At 37.7% G+C, this 20,147-nt stretch overlaps 1 protein-coding gene across 5 annotated transcripts in view; it reads right to left on the bottom strand.

Moving 5' to 3' along the window:
• MAPK10 (mitogen-activated protein kinase 10) overlaps positions 1–19,527 on the bottom strand; it is a 71,415-nt gene extending 51,888 nt beyond the window's left edge. For 2 of the 5 annotated variants that reach the window (XM_005146586.4, XM_005146587.4), the window contains exons 1-2: positions 19,462–19,527; positions 6,824–6,993 (exon numbers count right to left, since the gene is read on the bottom strand). In XM_005146586.4, coding sequence (XP_005146643.1) covers positions 6,824–6,993; positions 19,462–19,527 — 236 coding nt within the window. Of the gene's footprint in view, positions 1–6,823; positions 7,051–19,461 lie in introns of those variants that run through there. The other 3 variants (XM_031046796.2, XM_031046797.2, XM_013128414.3) reach the window with 2 other exon arrangements.
• Between the last annotated feature and the right edge of the window lie 620 nt (positions 19,528–20,147).

Here is a 20,147-nt window from a genome sequence, read left to right as displayed (position 1 = left end):
AGGAGTAAGACAGAACTCACATCTGAGAAAAGGGAGATCTGGCAGTGACAAAAAGGAAGCTTTAGACGGGGTAGGAGTGGATGGAACCTGACACATCTAAAAGGAGTTATAAAATGTTACTGCCTGATAGCAAAAAGTGTGAATTAAATTAGGTTTTTTATCAGCCAGTATAGAAATAATTTAAGTTACACAAACATCAGTAACACCCCTGAGCCACAAAATTCACAAAGAGCGAGCTGATAAATTTTTAATGGCTCTAGCAGGATCATGATCAGGTCATGGCTCTGAACAAACCTGCTCTATGCCTAAGAGTTGTACTGATCCAACTGAAAAAACTGCTATCTGAAGAATCAAGGCATAAATGTATCATAATATAAAAACCCCGGAATACACTTTCCAAATGTACATCAGACAGTGATCAACTGGCAAATGAATGCATGCAGTTACATTTTTGGCATTTCAGAGCAACACCACACTAGAAAATCCAAAGGAAACTACAATGTGAACGCAAATTGGTAGTTGGAGACAAATCCTGCAATGTACAAATGAATAAATGAGGCTTGAAGCTTGCTTGGACTTCACAGTATTTCAGCATTTCAGAGTTTCAAGTGAAAAAAATCTGACAGTATTTTAAACCACTTGTTCTCAGCAGAAAAAAAACAAACTAACTCATCAGGTATTGCACTGTATGAGATGATATTAGCCTTGGGTAACATCAGAGAATTCGTTTAAACTGACATGCTTACTTCACTAACAGTACAGTAACAGTTCACAGTACAAACTGACAGCTATTCTCTACATTACCCTCACACACAATGCTTGAAAAACTCTCTAAAGGATGTCTTCAAAAACCTCCTCAGGACTGGAGTGTCAAAGCACATCAGCGAAGCAGACAAGAGCATGAGAACGAGAACACAAGCTGAACTAATGGATACAATGTGGAGAATCTTTAACAGAACAGGATAAATCTGCACCAGTCAACAGCATGTTAAGCACAAAAAGTCTGCAAGATGCGACTGTGTAACTACAATGCCAGTAACTGAGCTCTTGACTTATGCTCAAGTACTGATATGCTCAAGTACTGATTCACAGGAGAGACTGGGACTAACAAATTTAACACTGCTTCTCCCTTTAGGGCCACTGAAATTGTAGTCACATCTGGGTATGTGGTTCACTTAATTTTTCCTCAAAATAACATGTACCATTTCTTCTCCTCCTCTGAGGAAAATCAGTGATCTGTCCCATGGTAAGAAGACCTCTGAACTTCAATGGAACTGCAACAGTTTATACAAGCAGAAGTGCTGACCTCTATCAGGGAACAGAGTACGTCAATTCAGAGGCACAAAGGAATCAAAACGATATTACTGGGATAGCAGGGTCACACTGGGATGTCCACTATTCTTTGTGTCTTTTCCACAGCACCATAGCAAACACGTAGACTACTACTCTTCTTTGATCAGTGTGGGCTCAGACTTGCTTATGCTCAGAAGTATCACCTCCTCTTTTCTACAGCTTTTACCATTATTCCCATTGCAATATCACTGTAAAACCGTATACTCAGACCAGGAATCAACTGTGCTACACAAAACCAGAACAGAAAGATAACCATCATACAAAAGAGCTCAAATGTTTTTGCAAACTCAAATATCTGATCCTCTTCATCATTTACAGGCACATCCCTCACAGAAGGTAGTTATATTAAATTCAAATGTATTTTTTAATGGTTGTATTGATTGACTATATTCATATATTCACAGACGTCCACCAGAGATCAAGGGAATGGAAGATGTTTCCCTATAATAATTGTCTTAGCACATATAACACATGGGTATTCAGAGAACAGATGAAATTTTATCCAACCCCAACTTAACAAATCTTCTATAACCAATATTAGGTCACAACAGCACACTTCCCTATGATAGTTCCAAGGAGAACAGCAAAAAAAAAACCCCAAATCTTTTGTAATGGACATCTTCTAAGGGAAAATATCTGTTGCATTCCTCCTCTGGCATTTGAACATTATGGGAAGTGATTGAGTCACCATCCCTGAAGGTTTTTAAAAACCATGTAGCTGTGGCACCTAGGCACATGGCTCAGTGGTGGATTTGGCAGTGCTGGGTTAGTGGTTAGAATCAACGATCTTGAGGGTCTTTTCTGACCTAAACGATTCTATGGTTCTGTGATTGCTTCGGGGAAAGAATCAGCAGTAATACAGGCCACAACAAGCACCACCATCACAACACATTGATTTGAAAGAATTCTGCATTCCTTTAGATTCAACCACCAAATTACAATTAAATCACCAAATTACAAATTGAATCAGAACCTACAGTAACCTTAGGTGACATAGCAAGCTTTCAGTTGACTTGTTGACTCTACCTGTTACAGGGATCATAAAAATACTTCAATCTCCTTCACAGTCAGGCTCAAAGATACCAAATCACTAATTCCAAGGAAAAAAAAAAAAAAAGCACAGTAATTTGCCCAATTCAAGAATATATTTATAATCTCCCCTATATTTGCTGGTGAGATGTCTTTCTAATTTATAAGGCATTCACTGAAGTGCTACCATGACTCTTCAAAACTATCCTCAAACCATCATTCCTGCTCCCATATTCTCCCTGCCTGTAACATTACTCCAAGACACAAAAACTTCTTGCATAAACTAGACAGCATAAAGCACTTCCCAGCTAAGACTCCCCTGGTCCAGCTGACACATCATTAGACCATATCCCAACATCATATAGCGTGAAAGCCTGTTTTCAGTCTTCGGAAAAGAGCAAGATAAACATTCAGGATTTCAGCTAGTAAGATACGTCTTCACTGCCTGCCATAGAAAGCTGCACTTCACCCTTGATTCCATCACAAATTCAAAAACTATCACAGCCTCTTCAAACTGCTTTTGAAATATTCCTGTAGAAGATAACTTTTCTAAACATTTCAGGCAGTATCAAAAGTATCACAGGCAATATAAAAACTGATAGGTTGTAAACCACCACAGAAAAACTACCGATCAATTATGTTGCTTCCAGGTAAAAAGCATTCATTTAAAACACAAACACACCCACACCGACATCAGCATATTTCTGTTGATTTTATGAAACATGAAAATTCCTCCCCCTCCATCCTCATCTAAACTATCCATATCTGCAGGCTGAAAGTGATCCGTCTCTCTCTTTCTCTCCTCCTTGTAAAATAAGGTAGCTGTCAATTCAATTCTAACATTGCAGAGGGTTATTAACTATCTCTTCTCTTAGTAGTTCAAGTGGTACATATCTAATTAAACTCAGAAAACTGTTCTCAACTCATTTTACCTGTGATGCTTTCTGTTTCTATCACAGACTTAAAAATCAACTAGTGCAGTTAAAAGCCTGCAGTTTTTACAACTACAGCTTAGACTAATCAACTAGAAGATCTGTTTCAGCAGTATCTCAAGCTAACTTGGTCATCATGCCTACAACAGCATGACAATTTAATGCAAGCACACCCTATACAGTTTTTCTCGCAGATGTCAGTATGATGTACAGTGAGCAAACAACCTACACTTGCATTAAGGGCAGTTTGTGTGGAGTGAAGAGCAACTTCAAGAGATTCCAAGCAGCTTTCTCTTTCTGCTGGCAAAAATAGTTTTGTGAACATAGTTAACACAAAAAACACTGGCAGCTTCCACAGTAAAGTTCCAAAGATACGGTATGAACTACATCTACAGCCAATACAATTTTTTTACTGAGTTTATAATTATTTCACATGGGCACAAGGACAATTACAACTCTCACACTATATTGCTCCCTCTTTTTCACATAATTTAATAAATTATAATTTATGAAGACCTTAATATATTTACTTTAATGCTTCCATATCAAGAAAATTATTTTGTCTTTGATGTTATTTTCAGAATAATCAAGTGAAATGAAGTCCAAAGTCTTTCATAACAACATTCCTTACTTCCAATGCCTCCTTCTGTTCTGTGATGTGAATTATTTTCCACTGAAATTCTCCTGCTTATGTTGACATCTATTTATAGAATTGCATGAGAAAATTTCAGTACTGTGTGGCTTTGCTTAAGAATCCTGCAACACCAGCTTTCAGAGCACCCTGAAAATCATCATGTCTTTTCTCCCTCTTCCTCTGCCTCTACAATTACCTCTTGGACTGCAGACAGTTTGTCTGTCCAAGTATATCTGGTAAGGTGCTAAGGCAGCCCGTACATTGTGCACACAGGCTTCCACATCCAAGGCAAGAGGGAGGTTGCCTCTAGCAAGTGGGGTTTGGTCCTGAAGCTAGTGCTGAGGCAGTCCTTGACATGCAATATCTTGCGCCTGATAGGTACTGAGAGATCTGATGCTAAACTATAAAAAAATCTATAAGTAGGTCCCTTTTCCTTAAGATGTAGAAGTCACAGTTGTCTGGCCAAGTATAAGGCAAAGCAGAAAAGTCATCAACAGCTCAGTTCTTCTAGTGTGGGGAAGACAGCATGGACTCCACTTGCCAAGCTGCAAATATCTAGACTAGTCAAGAAGCAGTCTGCAACTGCAGGTGGTAGCTCAGGCCTGAAAGGGTAGTTAGCATTTATGAATAATACTCTACCTGTATTACTCAATAAAACCAGAAGTAGCCTTAGTAGCTGGGTAGCACATCACTCCAGCCAGAAAACAGATACTGTCCTTTTACCTACAATCATCTGGAAGGAAAATCCAGAAATAGTGCATGCTATGAGAAGTCTGAGCCTTAATCTCTCTGTGCTACCCTACCTGTATCTGCATTTGGTAGAGGAAACAATCAGAAATCACCCATTCAGCTCCTACGCTTCTGCTAATTCTGTTACTGAGACAGAATTACATCCCAGATCTGTTAGGCTTCTCAATAACTCAGTAAGTATGACAGAGCCATTGGATCTAAAAGAAACTATTACTTAGGTTTTTCCCACTGTTTTCATAGAGGCACTTTTTATGGCTACCTTTTGAAAAAGAACAAAATGAGCCAGGTAAAATATTTTCGCTAACACAGCCAGCAGCATTCCATAAATAGGCAGATTTTTTACAATATTTTTTCACTTAATTTGCTTTTTCCAGGTGTAAACCTATATCCATCAAAATACTTATAGTTTCTAAATATAGAAAATTACACTATTTAAGCTTATGTAGTTAACTATATAATTGTTACTGTTACCAAATAGAAACTTACATAACTAAATATTTTTCCCCAGTTATTGTTTTCCTTTAGCTAAAATACATATATTTATCTCACCTTTTTTTTTTCATCAATTCTTCATGCTTTGCTTATGGTTTGTTAATGTATTTCTGGTAAATTATGCCTCATGACAAGCAGATTACAATATAATACATACTAAGCAAAAATGCTCATTATCTACCCCATTTATCATGGAATATATATGTGTATCATCCAACCATAAAGGGCCTTTTATGGCCTCTCCATGCAGCTCAGATTTGTGCTGACTTTCACTTGAACTTACTTGTTTTCTGATTTGATTTTCTTAATATTTGCCTGCCAGCTCTTAGTACAAAAGACAAATTCACGGGGTGTTACTAATTCTATCTGGCTCAACTTCTACGGTTTAGGTTTTCTGCTGCTCATAATTGATCATTACAGCAATTCACTTGCAGAGAGGTTCAACAAAATCTGTTTTTCCTCTAAAATGAATAAAAAACAGTAAGTAGTAAGAAAAAACATGTTACTATATATGGAAGTAGATGAATAGTGCAAATGAATATTAATAGTACTCAACACAGTGTATGTTTCTTTCCCAAAGTTGATTTTAAACTAACCTTTAGCCTTTCTTAACCTTTAAACTAACCTTTAACCCTTAAACCTTTAAACTAACCTTTAACCTTTTAAGAGATGAAATAAAGTACTTGATCGTTTAGATCAATTTTCGGACTTCTGTGGACTTGTGTCACTAGAAGTGACAGAGTGAGACCTAAAAATGTGTTGCTAATTGTTGTTACATAGTCAATTACAGTGCCAATGCCAATGATCCACAGAAGCCCACTTGCCCCTAGATTAAAGAAATCTGTTGCTTTACCATTACCTTCAAGTGTAAGGTTAACACATACTATACAAAAGTCAGAAAAGAGCAGTGCTAAAGATGACAGAATTAGACTTACTCTCTGATCAAGTTACAATGATCATGTTAGTTACTCTAATGCCTTGTAATTAAACAGGTGACAAATGCCCACACAGAGACTTTTAAATACAGTCCACTGAAATTTAAGACATATCTCTAAAAATGCAGAGGAAAAAGCCACGTAGGGTATCACAACTTTTGAACACAATAATTTCAAATTCCATAAAGCAGTCATATTATTTAGAACAGCTACTGATTTTGTGTCTTTTATTTCCATTATTCACATCACTGAAACATCTCTTTTGAAAAATAAGGAAAACATCGGCAGTTACCTCAGTTTGAAAGGCTTCCATTTTGAATACTTGAGAATGCTATGGGATATGACAAGTTTCTATATTGCTCTCAGTGACTTCTACTGTACAAAGACTAAAATTACAGGGATTACTTGGGATATTATTTGTGCTGCCTCTGGAAATAGTGCCACAGATGTCAATTATGATAAGATCTTTCTCCTGCTTTCTTGCTAATTGTATTTTGCTATGTGGAGAAATAAACCTAGTGCTACCATTCTCACCAGCAGGAGAATTTATTAGCAAACCACTAGACTCCTTCTGCCTCAGGATATCTGTGCCTGACTTATTTTTGCAATTTTAGACAATGTCTGTGGTTAGAAAACTGTGAAGAAATGCAAAAGGCAAATCCTATTTTAAAAGCATAAGAGAAACTGCTGATACTTACCAAACTATTCCCTGAGCCCCAGAGCCAATAGGTTTCAAGTTCTGGTAGCGTTTGAGAACTGTGAAGGTTGAGTCACCTACTTCCACACTGTAGAACTGGTTGTCAACTTTGTTTTTGCTCATGTTGTAATGTTTGGCAATATATGACACATCCACTTGTTTCCCAAATCCCTGTTGTATAGAAGAAGGGAAGGGGGAAAGGAGTGGAGAAAAAAACAGAAACCAAGGCTGGTAAAACATTAGAATACTGATAAAACACAGATTAATTTTCCAACATAAATTCTTGTCATTTTAGGTCCATTGTCATAGATCTACATGAATCCTCTAATGCTCTCAAAGTTTGTATCAAACCTTCATTCCCCCAGAAAGTAATCATAAACAGTCACTGATTAAAGAAAGCTAATGAATTCTCTAGCTCATGTTTGTGACACAGTTGCTCTCAACTACTGGTCTCTGCTTTATGACTGCTGACTTATGCATTCATACTGATTGTGCCCTCATTTGTATCATAATAAATATCTCACTTTAAAATTAGAAGCCTTACATCAGTGTGGAAGGAACAAGAGACATAAGAATTAGGCTTTTCATCATTGGTCAGATGGAACAAATAAGTCTATTCACATGAATGCTAAAACTTCCCCTGAGCTATAACCTCACTCAAATTGTAGAATTACTATGCAGATGGCCACATTATAATTGTTTTATTACTACCACTGAGCTCAGTTCCCTGAAGACTACAGAGCAAATCATATAGTAATTTGAGATAAAAGTCAGAATTTAGTGTTTGTAATTTGGGATTTTATGCTACATGATGCTGAGCACAGGATTCAAAAGTTCAACGTATCACAACAGACCTGTCCTTAAGTAGTTGACAATTCAGTTATGGAAGTTAAGACTTTCCGAAATGCCGTTTATAAGGAGAACCAAAACCCAAACCTGCCTCTCTCTGTCTGTGCATTTATTTTCAGTACTCATAAACACACATTCTAAATTTTCTTACTTGCTCTATTATTAATTGCATTGCCCAAAAATCTGAAAAATAAACCACGTTATGTGACTACACACTACTAAGTTGAATTTTGATGGAGCAGGAAAAATGTAAAGTTGATTTGTAGACTATTATTTTTTCAATTTAGAAGAACATCATTCTGGTGTTCCACAAAGCCAGTCATTAAAAGCAGATATCTAACCTTGCTGAGAACTTGGATTCTCAGGTTTGCTTTAGGATGATTAATATTCTTTTTTCTGTTTGTTATCACTGAACAGCATTGGTTAATCCTAACCACCTCATTTAGAGACTTTGACACACCTTAATAAATGTAGCAGTTCATAAACTTGGAGACTCATTTCATATGAGCAATTAGAAACATTACATTAACTTGGTAATCATATGTAGGAGAAGACTTTCCCCCTCACATACACATGTAGAAAGTGAGAGATTTATGGACGCTGACACAGTGCTTAATTCAAGCTTATACAGAACGAAAGGAATTTGAGAAAGGTTTGAATTTTTCTTATCTGAAGAAAGACTGTATCTGATTTGTACTGTGAAGCTTTGGTCTTAAAACTCCTTCCATTATGTGAAGAGAGATGCATAAATTTGGCTACCTAAGCTATTCATACCAGACCTGGAACTAAGAGGCTTTATTCTAATAATGCGCTGCTGAGAGACAGGAAATAATCACAGCTCCCTCTGACTAGACAAACACATTTGCAGCATATTTTTTTCTGATGTCATTAACAGAACAATGCTGACAATATTCAGCATTAACACCCGTTACTCTGAAACCAATGTTATATAAAGTGTCAGCATAAAAACTGCATTCCTTAGTGAGCCTGACTCAGCCAGCTCCTCTGGAAGTACAGATACAGCTACTTTTTTAAACAAGCTGCATGACCATGTTAAAGCTTGGGTGAGCCAGGCCTGCCATAACTTGCTTGCATCCTCACTCATGAGCTACCCAAGAGTTCCTCATGTGGTATGGGGTAACGTGGGAAAAGGTACTTTGTCAGCCTGCATTCAGAATCCTGTGCACATCACAATTACTTGCCTTCAAATTAGGCTGACCCTATGAACCTCAGGAATCCTGTGCTGCCTACAGTGGGATTTCTGAACTACTGCAGTCCCAGCACGTGGTTATTTTAAGTCAAGGAATGTCTTAGAAAACAACTGAAACAGCTCAGAACACCACTCTGTAGTACCTCAGTTATATGGATAATTAATATATGCAATAGCAGTCAAATACCTGGAAGAACATACATGTCCTGATGAGCAGCTCTCCTCTGCATAACACAGACCATTCCTATGACCATCCACTCCTAACTGTTGTGGGCAGGAAAGGTAAAGGCTATTCTAATTTTCATGGAATATTATTATTTTTAGATTAATATTTTTCTCAAGGACTGTCTACTTAAAAGTCTCTAAGCCATAAGGAGATTTGATAGAAAATATCAACACCAAGAATTACTCATAATGTTCAAGACAGACTGGTTTAGATTGAAGTTGACTCCAAGTAGAATGCCTCCTCTGAGTGACAAACACTTCAGCTCTGTGGGTGGACCAAAGAGTCTCCAGGTCATCTACTAATTTGTCTCCTCCTTTTAAACCCACACTGCTAAAAATTGACAAACCCCCCCCTACTCTCTATATTTTGATGATTTTTACCAAAGCCTAAGTAAGCAAAATTAAAACACAGTAAGCCTACTGCTTAAGCCCAAAGTACTGCTTATTTTTATAACAACCAGGAGATCAATAGCTACCCTTGTCATGACTGTAACTTAAATCAAATCCCTAAATCAATAAATTAACAGTGTAGATTAATCATATTTGATCAGGTCCTCAAAGACTACACCAAATCAGAAAATGAACTGTCATCTCCAAGCTGCTATAGAACAGCCACTTGTTAAATGGGAACAAGGAAATGACAGTTTTGTTTCACTCTAAAATTAAGGTAAAAGACTTCTTCCTATTAGCAAGGAAATTCATACTCCTAATAAAGCACATCAATGTTAGTTTTACTTTCAAACCCTGATTAAAAGGTTCTTCTCAAAGTCTTCTCAATCCATATTACTGATCTTAAAAGAAACCTATGTACCACATTTTGGTCTCTTATATTCTCAGAGTTCACTCAAACCCGTTCCAGAATCCTTGGTGTTGGTATAATGGTTAATATCTTCTTTCCCCACCTCCATCTATACCATATAAGATATTTCAGATTCAGGTTTTACTGTATAATGCTCACAAGTATTGTATTGGCAGCTTAAGTTAATACTTTTGATACTGACAGCAGAAAGGGACAGAGGGCTAGGAATTTTCAGAATACACCCTTCTGTATACACACCTAAACCAAAAACATCTTTCAAATTTGATTGATACTGGCAGCTTAAGAAACTAGGAAGACCCCAAGTCTCAACCCCATCTCAGACAAAGAGACTGGTGTGAAGAACAGTATGTGTCAGAGGCAGATGTTTTCAGTTCCCTCAGGATCTGAAAGGATTATATCTTAAAGCTACAGTTTGACCTTAGAAGTCAGATGCTGAGATCATACAAATTGAAATTCTGAAGCATAGTAAAATCCTGAGTCTTCTGGTTAGCTGCAAAAGTGTACATAAAAGTAAGCCCTGCTCACTTGTGTGCATTGGCTAAGTCAACAATGCTATCCATTTAATGTTGATCCTCCCACTTGTACAGCTGTAATTTTCTCAGAAGATTCAAATGCCAAAATCCTGGGATGAACAGGTGTTTACTGAACTCTCTGCTTTGGATTTAATGGTGAGGTTTTTACTGTGTAAATTTGGATGTCCATAGAAGCAGCTACTTGAGAAACACAAAGTATCTTCAAACTGAAAGACCTACTATATTATATTTCATTGCGCATTTTGTATATGCCACATTTATCGCAAATATATTATCTACTTTTCTTATCATAAAGCCAGACTTCTTACTTACTCCTGCTCTCCCTGAAATCAAAAGTCCAAAGATAGTGATCAAATTTCCTACAAGAAACAGGTTTTTCATCTTGTGTGTGTTTGAGTGTAGCATTAGAGTTATATCTTTTCAGCTGCAGCACCTGTCACCCTGTCTTCCTGATTTCAGTGTATTTTGAGCATGATTTAATGGGTTAATACTCCTTCTTTTAATCCCTCTCCAGCAGTCTTCTCCTAGCCCCCAGACAGAACTTACCCTTATGAAGTCAGCCTTTCAAGTAGGCAACAGATCCTTGCAAACAGCTCAACCTTGATCGATTAATCATTGATCTTTTTACTATATTTGTTTTGCTCACTCTATTTTGAAACATCATATTAAACCACTTCATTAGATGGAGTACAGTATTTGTAAGTGCTGGTTGGTTGGGGGGTGTTGGTGTTTTGCTGTTGTTGTTTGCTTTTTTAAACACACTGTCCTTGTTTAACCTCTTCTAGCTCGGACACCAAAACCTCATCATCTTCAGAATTGGCCCTCACCTAGTTCTGATTACACAAGAAACAGCAGGACTGCCTTCTGTTTCCTTTTCTTTGGTAGTTCCTCAAAACTCAATGATAAATACTACTTACATATTTTTAACTTGTCCTCCACATACTGACTGAGCTTTAACTACATTTACTTGCTTTTCTTACAGGCACAAAATTTTTGTAGTCCATTCATAACTGCGCTATCATGTGTTCTCAGAAGTCACTGTGATCCAAAGGTGTCTGCTTCATTCTAGGACAGACTTCTAAGAGATGAACAATATGTGAGTATCTGCACAACAGGTTAAGAATGATTTCTTATTCCCTCGATGCCTGAAGAATTCAACACTGCCACACTGGTAATATCCAACCCTGGTCATCATATCAAAGAATGTAAGGAAGAGAAGAGTGATCAAGAAACACTGAGAGAATTCCTTGAGAATGAGGTTTCTTTATGGTCAGAAACTTAGTCAGTTATCTAAATGGAAATTTAGCCAAAAATACATGAAAGAATTATTTAAGAGTAGGCAAGAAAGCTACGATAAAGATGTTTGGAAACATCTCATTCAGACACACCTCCAGAAACAGGAAGCTTGGCACATTGTGGAATTGTGATTGAGATTTGAGCAGACAACTGCAGGAGAAATGAGAAGAAACACTGCAGTTTGTATTAATCAGTTTGTTCTGAGGCACTAGATTTGAAAAAAAACCAATAACTTGGAAAGAAGCAAGATACAATTAAGATTAGGAAAAAGAAATGGGATCACTAAAAGTTGGCCAAAACATTGCAACACAAAGAAATGAAAAGTACTCTCAATTTATCAACAATGGTGAAGGGAACATAGAAACACAGTGTGTTAAGAGCATGGAAGACCCCTATGGGATTAACTACTCTTTAGATAATGCATATATTGATAATAAAGTATTTTTCAAATGCTTTACACTTCTCAGGAAACTGGAATTACACTGAAATATTGGGCATCTGTTTGAGAAGTGTTCTTCTAGTATGCAAGCAGGGCAGCAAGAATACAAAACTTTATGCCCCAATGCACATCACTGCTTCCTTTAAAAAAAAAGGGTAAAGAAGTAGTGCATAACAACAGTGAAGAGAAAGTACTCAAATAAATAAATTTATCAATATAATTATATAACTAGAGAATTCACTGTGAAGACAATAGCTTATGAAAACATTCTTACTTTTATAAGGAAAGACCATAAGGAGCTAATAATTTAATTACATCTTTTGTTAGAAATAGACAGGTCTCGATACCATGAAGCATCAATGCAATCCTAGAAATCAAAGATACAGATGACTGCTCCTTGATGGCATTAGTTGTAATTAAAGTGGTTTATCAAAAGTAATATAAAATTTAAAAAACAGATCAGACGAACCAACCAATCAATAGAGAGCAATGCAATTAATAAAGCTAGTCTTTTCTGCATGTAAAATGAAAAGTTTTCTAAAAGAATGTAATTTTTAAATTATCATTGATTCAATATTGCATGCAGGAAGTCTATACACATTTTGTTCAAGACATGTAAACCTGAATGTGGAAATGGAGCAAGTTAGCAGAATATAGGAAAAAAAGGATGTCTAGAGAGAATTTTAAAATATTATTGTTTGGAGATTTGTTGTTTTTTTTGTTTGTTTTTTTTTTTTCTTTTAAAGCATAAGTTGAGTAGAACTTTATAGAAGTACCTTTGACATGCAAATTAAAATTTCATTCTAAGGTTTTCTTTTGGTTGCATCAGTACAGCACCAATACCCATGTCAGCATGGAAAAATGCTGATATGCTCCATATGAGACATGAAATTGTTTAAACTGAGCAATAAAGACTAGTGATGACACCATACCAAAGAATTACCATGTGAATTTACATTTGTGATTCACATTAAGTGTTTTCTTAACATGTATGGCCAGGTCCCTTGTGTTTCATCTCATTAATCCCATGTCCTACTTTTCTGTTAAAAAATGAATTGTTGCAGTACTTGGAAATACTATGGCATAAATATTCTAATAATAAAGATGGGTTGTTTTTTTTTGTGAAGACAAGAAAATTCAGGATTACTGCTCCAAGTAAAAAAGAAAAAACCTAGAATTGTATTCTAAATAAAGGTATCCTGTGGAGCTATAGCTTAGAAAACTTGAAAATTCTGACAGATTATACACATCTAGAGGACAATTTTAAAAAATTATTAAAAAACTAAATGAAGAAAAACATGAAGCAGTCAGTATTCTTTAGACATAGTTAGCTATTATTCATAGAACCACAGAATCATAGAATAGTTAGAGTTGGAAAGGACCTTAAGATCATCTAGTTCCAACCCCCCTGGCATGGGAAGGGACACCTCACACTAAAAATTCAGCACTGAAACTTTAATTTGTTCCATTAAAGATGGTGTTTACATACAGACTTCAAGTGTTACCTCGCCTTAATCCACACCAAGGGAATCTGTGAATCTTGTTTACTCTTGCCTTCTCATAGGTGGGATGTACACAGGGGGAAGGCATATTAACCCCACTTAAACTGCTAAGTATTTCTCAGGAAAAACTTCTCTTTTTTTCTTAAGTTGGTAATTCTTAAGATTCTATTCCTGCTAAACTAGCATTTCATCTATTGAAACTAGTACACTCAATGACATAAGCTCTGTGGTGAGACAAACAGCCTATAATGAGGTATATGTTACTTTCTTTCATAGCAGATAAAGTTATGCCTTCTAGGCTATGAGACAGAAACCACCACAAGGTACTTATTATGTGAAAAATATGTACTAACACAGTACTAACAATCACTGGAGTACTTTTCAATATTATACCTTTATAAAAGACACTTCAGCCCAACTCTGCATTTTGTAGAAAGTTTACAGTATGCACAAATTCTAAGTGGGAGCAGGACTTCAATGTGGTAGACATGAGTCTCAAAATTGCAATAATCTATTGGATTGCTTATTCTAGTACACCATCACAAGAGGCTCTCATCTTAACAGGTCAATAGGGCAGTCAATTACACCACATTGGCTTTTTCTGATAATCTGTTGCATATTTATAGAGTAGAAATAATTTTTTTGCATTTGGTGAACCACATGAAAGTGTTATTGAGTTGAATTATGTTCACTGGAAACTACATTCTTGTGTTGTCTTGTCCAGATACTGCTGGGATCCTTCTTGGTTATAGATACCTCAAGATTTAAACGGTACGTAGTATCTACCTCTTGCTGCATCTTCATTTTTTTGTTAACAGTAGTTCCTGAAACTCTTAGAATTGGTGATTCAGCAGATAAAATTTTCCCAAAGGTATAAATGAACTTTATACTTGCAGCAGAATTGCTAGTAAATCACAGGGCATTTGTGACACTCTGAATAAGCATGGAACAAACAATATTACTAACTGGAGATGAAATAGTTTCTAAATAGTTGAATAGTCTCTAAATACAGAACTGGATGTTTGGATCAAGTACTACCAGCACGCAGATATAATCCACATCTTGCGCTATGCAACACAAATGAACAGCACCCATGATAGCAAAGGTCTTAGTCTAGCAAAACACTAATTTAGAGACTGTTCTTGTACTTAATGTTAACTATGTGCTTAATTATATGGATCAGGTCCTATCTTTGTGAAGAGAATAAATGTCGTGGTTTAAAGTCCACACACTCCTTTGTTTCCCTCCCCCCCCTCCACCTTCCCACTCCCGGAGGGAAGGGGAGGAGAGCCGGAGGAATACAACTCCCAGGGATTGAGGTAAAATCAGTCCAGCAATCAAGGTATAACACAAAATTACTACACTACCACTAACAAATCAATGTTAGAGGAAATAAACAGGGAGAGAGAAATGTGCCTCCAGGGAGGCAGGACCCCTCTAATAGTCATCGTCGTCACAATCTTGGACACCTAAGTCGTGTTGAAAGGGATTATTCTTCTTTATCACAGGAGCTGGAGTAAAATCAGCTCTTCCGCTCCATCTGGGAACCTGTTCACCAGAGACTGAAGCTGCAGCTCTCATGGGGCGATCAGTCATGGCCCTTGCTCCTCTCTTCAATTCACCCACACGTTCCTCCAAGGCTGAAGTAGGTTTTCCATCCCACTTTGTCATGTCTTCTCCGTGATCCCACAGGTAAAACCATAGGGTGGCCCGTGGTATGTATCTTATATATTTTCTCTCTCGAGCAATAGGACGCCTTTTGTTAATAGCTGAAATGTGTGTTGGCACACGTGAGGAGCTAGATAAATCAGACAGATCGTCCCTCAACTGTTTGAGACCATGAGACAGTTTTTCCACAGCTGAGATGATGGAAGGGGTAAGATTGTCTTCGAATTCTTGGAGTTTATGAACCATTTCATCCACTGTTAGTGGTGCTATGTCATTCCAGGTTACCGGTGCCAATGGATGGGCATATGACGACGGTGCGTTTCGTTTAAGCTTACGTCACATGGGTCGTGTGCATTCGACTTCATCTGGGTCTATGGGTACATTCCCATTATTTGGCTTGGTGTGGTAGATCATCTCTACGATAGCTGATTCCCTCAGGGACTGGATGCCTTTGTCTATAGTAGTCCACTTGGCCGAACGACTCATAACATCATCCTTGTATGGGAACCTCTCTTTCACAGCTGCCAAAAGCCGCCTCCAAAGCCTGAGGGACTTTTTCTCTCTTGCAATTGCTTTGTCAATTCCCCCTTCTCTAGCAAGTGATCCCGGCTGCTTGGCTTCTGTACCTGCTAGTTCATGACCATCGGCCCCATTATCCCAACATTGGAGCAGCCAGGTGATGATGTGCTCCCCTGATTGACGGGTGAAATCTTTTCGCATATTCCGCAGCTCAGTTGAGGTCCGAGATCGAGAAGTCACCTCTTCTTCTTCGTCATGTGATGATGACCCCTGATCAGATACTAGACCAGGTAGTGGATGTGTAGTTTCTTCATCCTGCCTCTTCCTTCTTGCCTCCTTTCTGGTTTTTCTCTTGTGTACAGGAGCAACCGATATTGGTATGAATTGGTCCTCTAGTTCAGCTGCAGTGATTATCACTGTAGTTTGAGTAGCAACTGTACTTGTTGCTGGGGTAGCTGCACTTTCTGTTGCAGTCGAGAGTTGAATAGCCACTGTACTCGTTACTGGGGTAGCTGCACTGTCTGTCACAGCTGAAGTTTGGGTAGCAACTGTACTTGCCACTGGGGATGACGTAGCTGCTGTTCTTGGAGTTGGAACAGCTGCGCTGACTTTTGTGTTGCTCTCAGATCCAGGGACATTTTTTTCCTTTTGAAGGTGTTGGATAGTGTCGAACAAGGCCCTGTAGGCATAGGCCAAGCCCCAGCACGTTGCCGTAATTTGTCCATCTCTGGTATGGCCACCTCATTTAGGTGTTTTACTAATTATTCCGGATTCTTCACTTGTTCGGGAGTAAAATTCCAAAGTACTGGAGGGGCCCACGGACCTAGATGCTTGCCCATACTATCCCACACACCCTGCCACTCATGACTGTCCAGCCTCTGGGAAGATCTCCTGGTTTTCCTATTTCGTCGTTTAACCCCAATACAGGACCAGACCTGACTCTGCTTAACTCTTGAAATCAGATGAAATAATTGTGGGCAAAACACACTCTGTATGCGTGCTACTATGGTGATCCCCATCGCAATCAGCATACAAGTCTCAACAGTATTAAAAGGCCATTCAAAAACTTCAAAACCCTCAAATGATGTTGTAGACCACCTGGAGAGAATACTGGGAGGATAGAAGAATGTCTCCTCCACAGGTTGACCACCCGAGAAGGAGAAAAAAGATGTGAAATTGCTAAGCACTTCTATTATATACCTCCCAAAATATAAAGTTGGTGACCATACCGGGAGCATAAACCAGATCAGTTTCATGATCAATGCTTCTATGGTATTACAAGTCATTAACATAAAGTACAATGAGACAAGAACCTTAGCCCAAACCCCATACTTAGTAAACACTAACACAGCTAATATATATGACAAGTAATTGGTAAAATCCTGAAACCGTGAGATCAAGAGAAAAAACTGTGAGTCAATAAATCATCATTGTGACAAATGACTATAAATCCTGTCAGATTTGTTGTTATTTCGTGGGTTTGTGCCCCACGCTGGGCGCCAAAAATGTCGTGGTTTAAAGTCCACACACTCCTTTGTTTCCCCCCCCCCCCCCCCCCCCCCCCCCCCCCCTTCCCACTCCCGGAGGGATGGGGAGGAGAGCCGGAGGAATACAACTCCCAGGGATTGAGGTAAAATCAGTCCAGCAATCAAGGTATAACACAAAATTACTACACTACCACTAACAAATCAATGTTAGAGGAAATAAACAGGGAGAGAGAATACAATACCACCTGCCGCCACGAGGCCAGCCCGGAAGAGAGGCCTAACCCCTCCCCTCCTGGCCAGCTTCCAGTCCCCTCTCCGAGCCCAGCCTGGAGGACAGAGCCAACAGTCCCCCCCTGAGCAGGACGTGCTGTGGTATGGAATACCTCCCCAACTAGCCCAGACCAAGCACCCTATCTCTCCCTCCTCCCTGGCAGAGCATGAGCTACTGCTGAACCCATGACAATAAATTAATATGAGGCCTGAACCAGCTTTTACCCTCAGGAGAATAAATCTGAAGACCTTGAAAACATATTTGTGTGCTAAGTGCTTGAAGGATAAAATTCTGTTTCCTGCAATATCAAGATAGTATTTCCCATATGTGTTCATTGGATGACTCCTCTTTGGGTACCTGCTGTAGGAGTTGAATATGAACCATTTTTATTCAGCATTGAAAATCTTCAAAAATGCTATCAGTTTCACCATATATACTTCAATAAAAGCCTTGCAAATATGTCTGGTTCTGTATGTGCCTCTGAAGACCTTTTATTAAGTTAGGGTAACAGCAAAGGAATAATTACAGTGGCATGTTTCCAATAAAAGAAGAATCTGGAGTGCAGTGACAGAAAGCATTGGCTATACAGGGTCATGCAGTGATTGATGCCAAGGCTAAAGAAGCACTAAACAAGAAAGGAAGTGACTGAGAATACCTTTCCTCTGCATGTGTAAAATAAAAATGGTTCTATAAAGCTCTGCTTTGGTCTGAATAAAAGGGAGAAGAAAGTTCCCAGGCAGCGCTATGCAAAAAGTGATTTTGCACAATAAATTTAACATCTTTTTCACACAATCAGAGGAAAAACCCTTTTTGTGCAATTTTTGCAAAAAAAAACCCACAAAACAAACCTCCCAGAAGCTGTCAAGGTTTTGTGTTAAATGTTTACATACAAGTAATAGCTCTTTCTTTTTCAGATTTGTACTTCCACTTACTTGTACCCCATAAGTAATATAAAGGGAAAAACCAAGTGTTTACTATAATTGCATTTCTAAGAATGCAGCATTGTTCTTATTCCTCAAAAATAAAGAACATCGCTAATGTCCCTCCAGCTAGTTAGATTACTGGTCTCCCATTTCACAAAAATAATTATGACAAGACAGAATTCAAACATAAACTAATGTTCATGAATGAGCAAACATCCTCAACTTTTGCTCATGCTGGAAAAGATGCATACAGATTTGTGAATCATATATGTTAACCAAATCTAATCAAGAGAACAAAAATAATGGAAAAATCAATATACTTTAATTTGCTATAATGCAATCTCATGACTCCATCTGCATAGCACGTGGTGTTCAACTGGAAAAAAACCAACCCCCACAGTTCCTATTAACACTCCCTTCACTTCTAGTAAAGGTAGATTAAGGGGCAGAAAACTGTAGTATCAAGCTCTGTCACACAAAAACAAAGACTAAGATAAAATAGCTGTAATTTGCATATTTCTGAGAAAGGATCTGTCTATGTATGGTTGTTATCTGATACATCATTAAGTTTACTGGAAGCACAGCCAACTTTTTGTGTTTACAAACTCTGCTATTATCTTTACCTAAAAAATATCTTTGAACATTAACTGACATTTTAGCAAAACAAAATCAGAGATCATTAAGAGAAAACTACAAAATAAACTTCAAAAGTAATAGAAATGTATTTTTTGTGATGCATTCTTCTGGTTTTTATATTTACTCTTATTCTTATATTCAGTTACTCTCAACAAGCTGCTGAAATTCACTTCTAGTTTTTTCTTTTATTATTATGCATGAACTGCAAAAATGAAATACGAGTATATACTGTACCTTGGTTTACCTGTAAGGAACACACACCTGACAAAAGGCAATCTTCACATCCAGAGTAGGTTCACCACAATAATACAAGAAATGGCGGCTCATAAATACCTGCAATTAAAGAAAAGTAGACATAGAAATCTTGTATGTTTGTCAGTGTGCAAATACAATGCAGCTGTATCCACATTTGGATTATAAAACTAACCTGAGTTGCTACCCAGCTTGTGAACAACAGAAATCAGCTACAACACTGACCTGTAAATAGGCTCTAAATTTTATCTGGTGGTCATCAAGGTTTTGGCCTCAACTGTGACCTGGTAGATCTGCAAAATTTTACAGTAACTGATGACATTACCTCTAAGTTTATTATGTCACTTGTATTTCTACATCAACAAAAATAAAATTCAAGTCAATAATGTTCTAAGCAATGTGGGAAAGGGAAACAGTTACTATTATGGAGAAGGAAAGAAACAAGTCCTAAGTTGGCAATTAGGAAAGTTATAGGAATTGAAAAACTAATTACATTATGTATAAATTCATAGCACAACCACTTTATGAATATTAAATGTAGGTTCAGGTTCTCATTGTAACATTTTACAACTAGAAGTTACAGAAAAGGGTGGTAAGAAATGTCCAACACATATTCAGATTCATTACATGAAACAACTAACTGCACAGACAGAATTTTTGTTTTTAGCCTAGAAAAGAGCTGTTTGAGTGGAGAT

Source organism: Melopsittacus undulatus, chromosome 7, assembly GCF_012275295.1.
Source record: "Melopsittacus undulatus isolate bMelUnd1 chromosome 7, bMelUnd1.mat.Z, whole genome shotgun sequence".
Classification (NCBI taxonomy): domain Eukaryota; kingdom Metazoa; phylum Chordata; class Aves; order Psittaciformes; family Psittaculidae; genus Melopsittacus; species Melopsittacus undulatus.
Note: the sequence above shows the minus strand (reverse complement) of the source record. Positions and strands in the feature narration are given on the sequence as shown.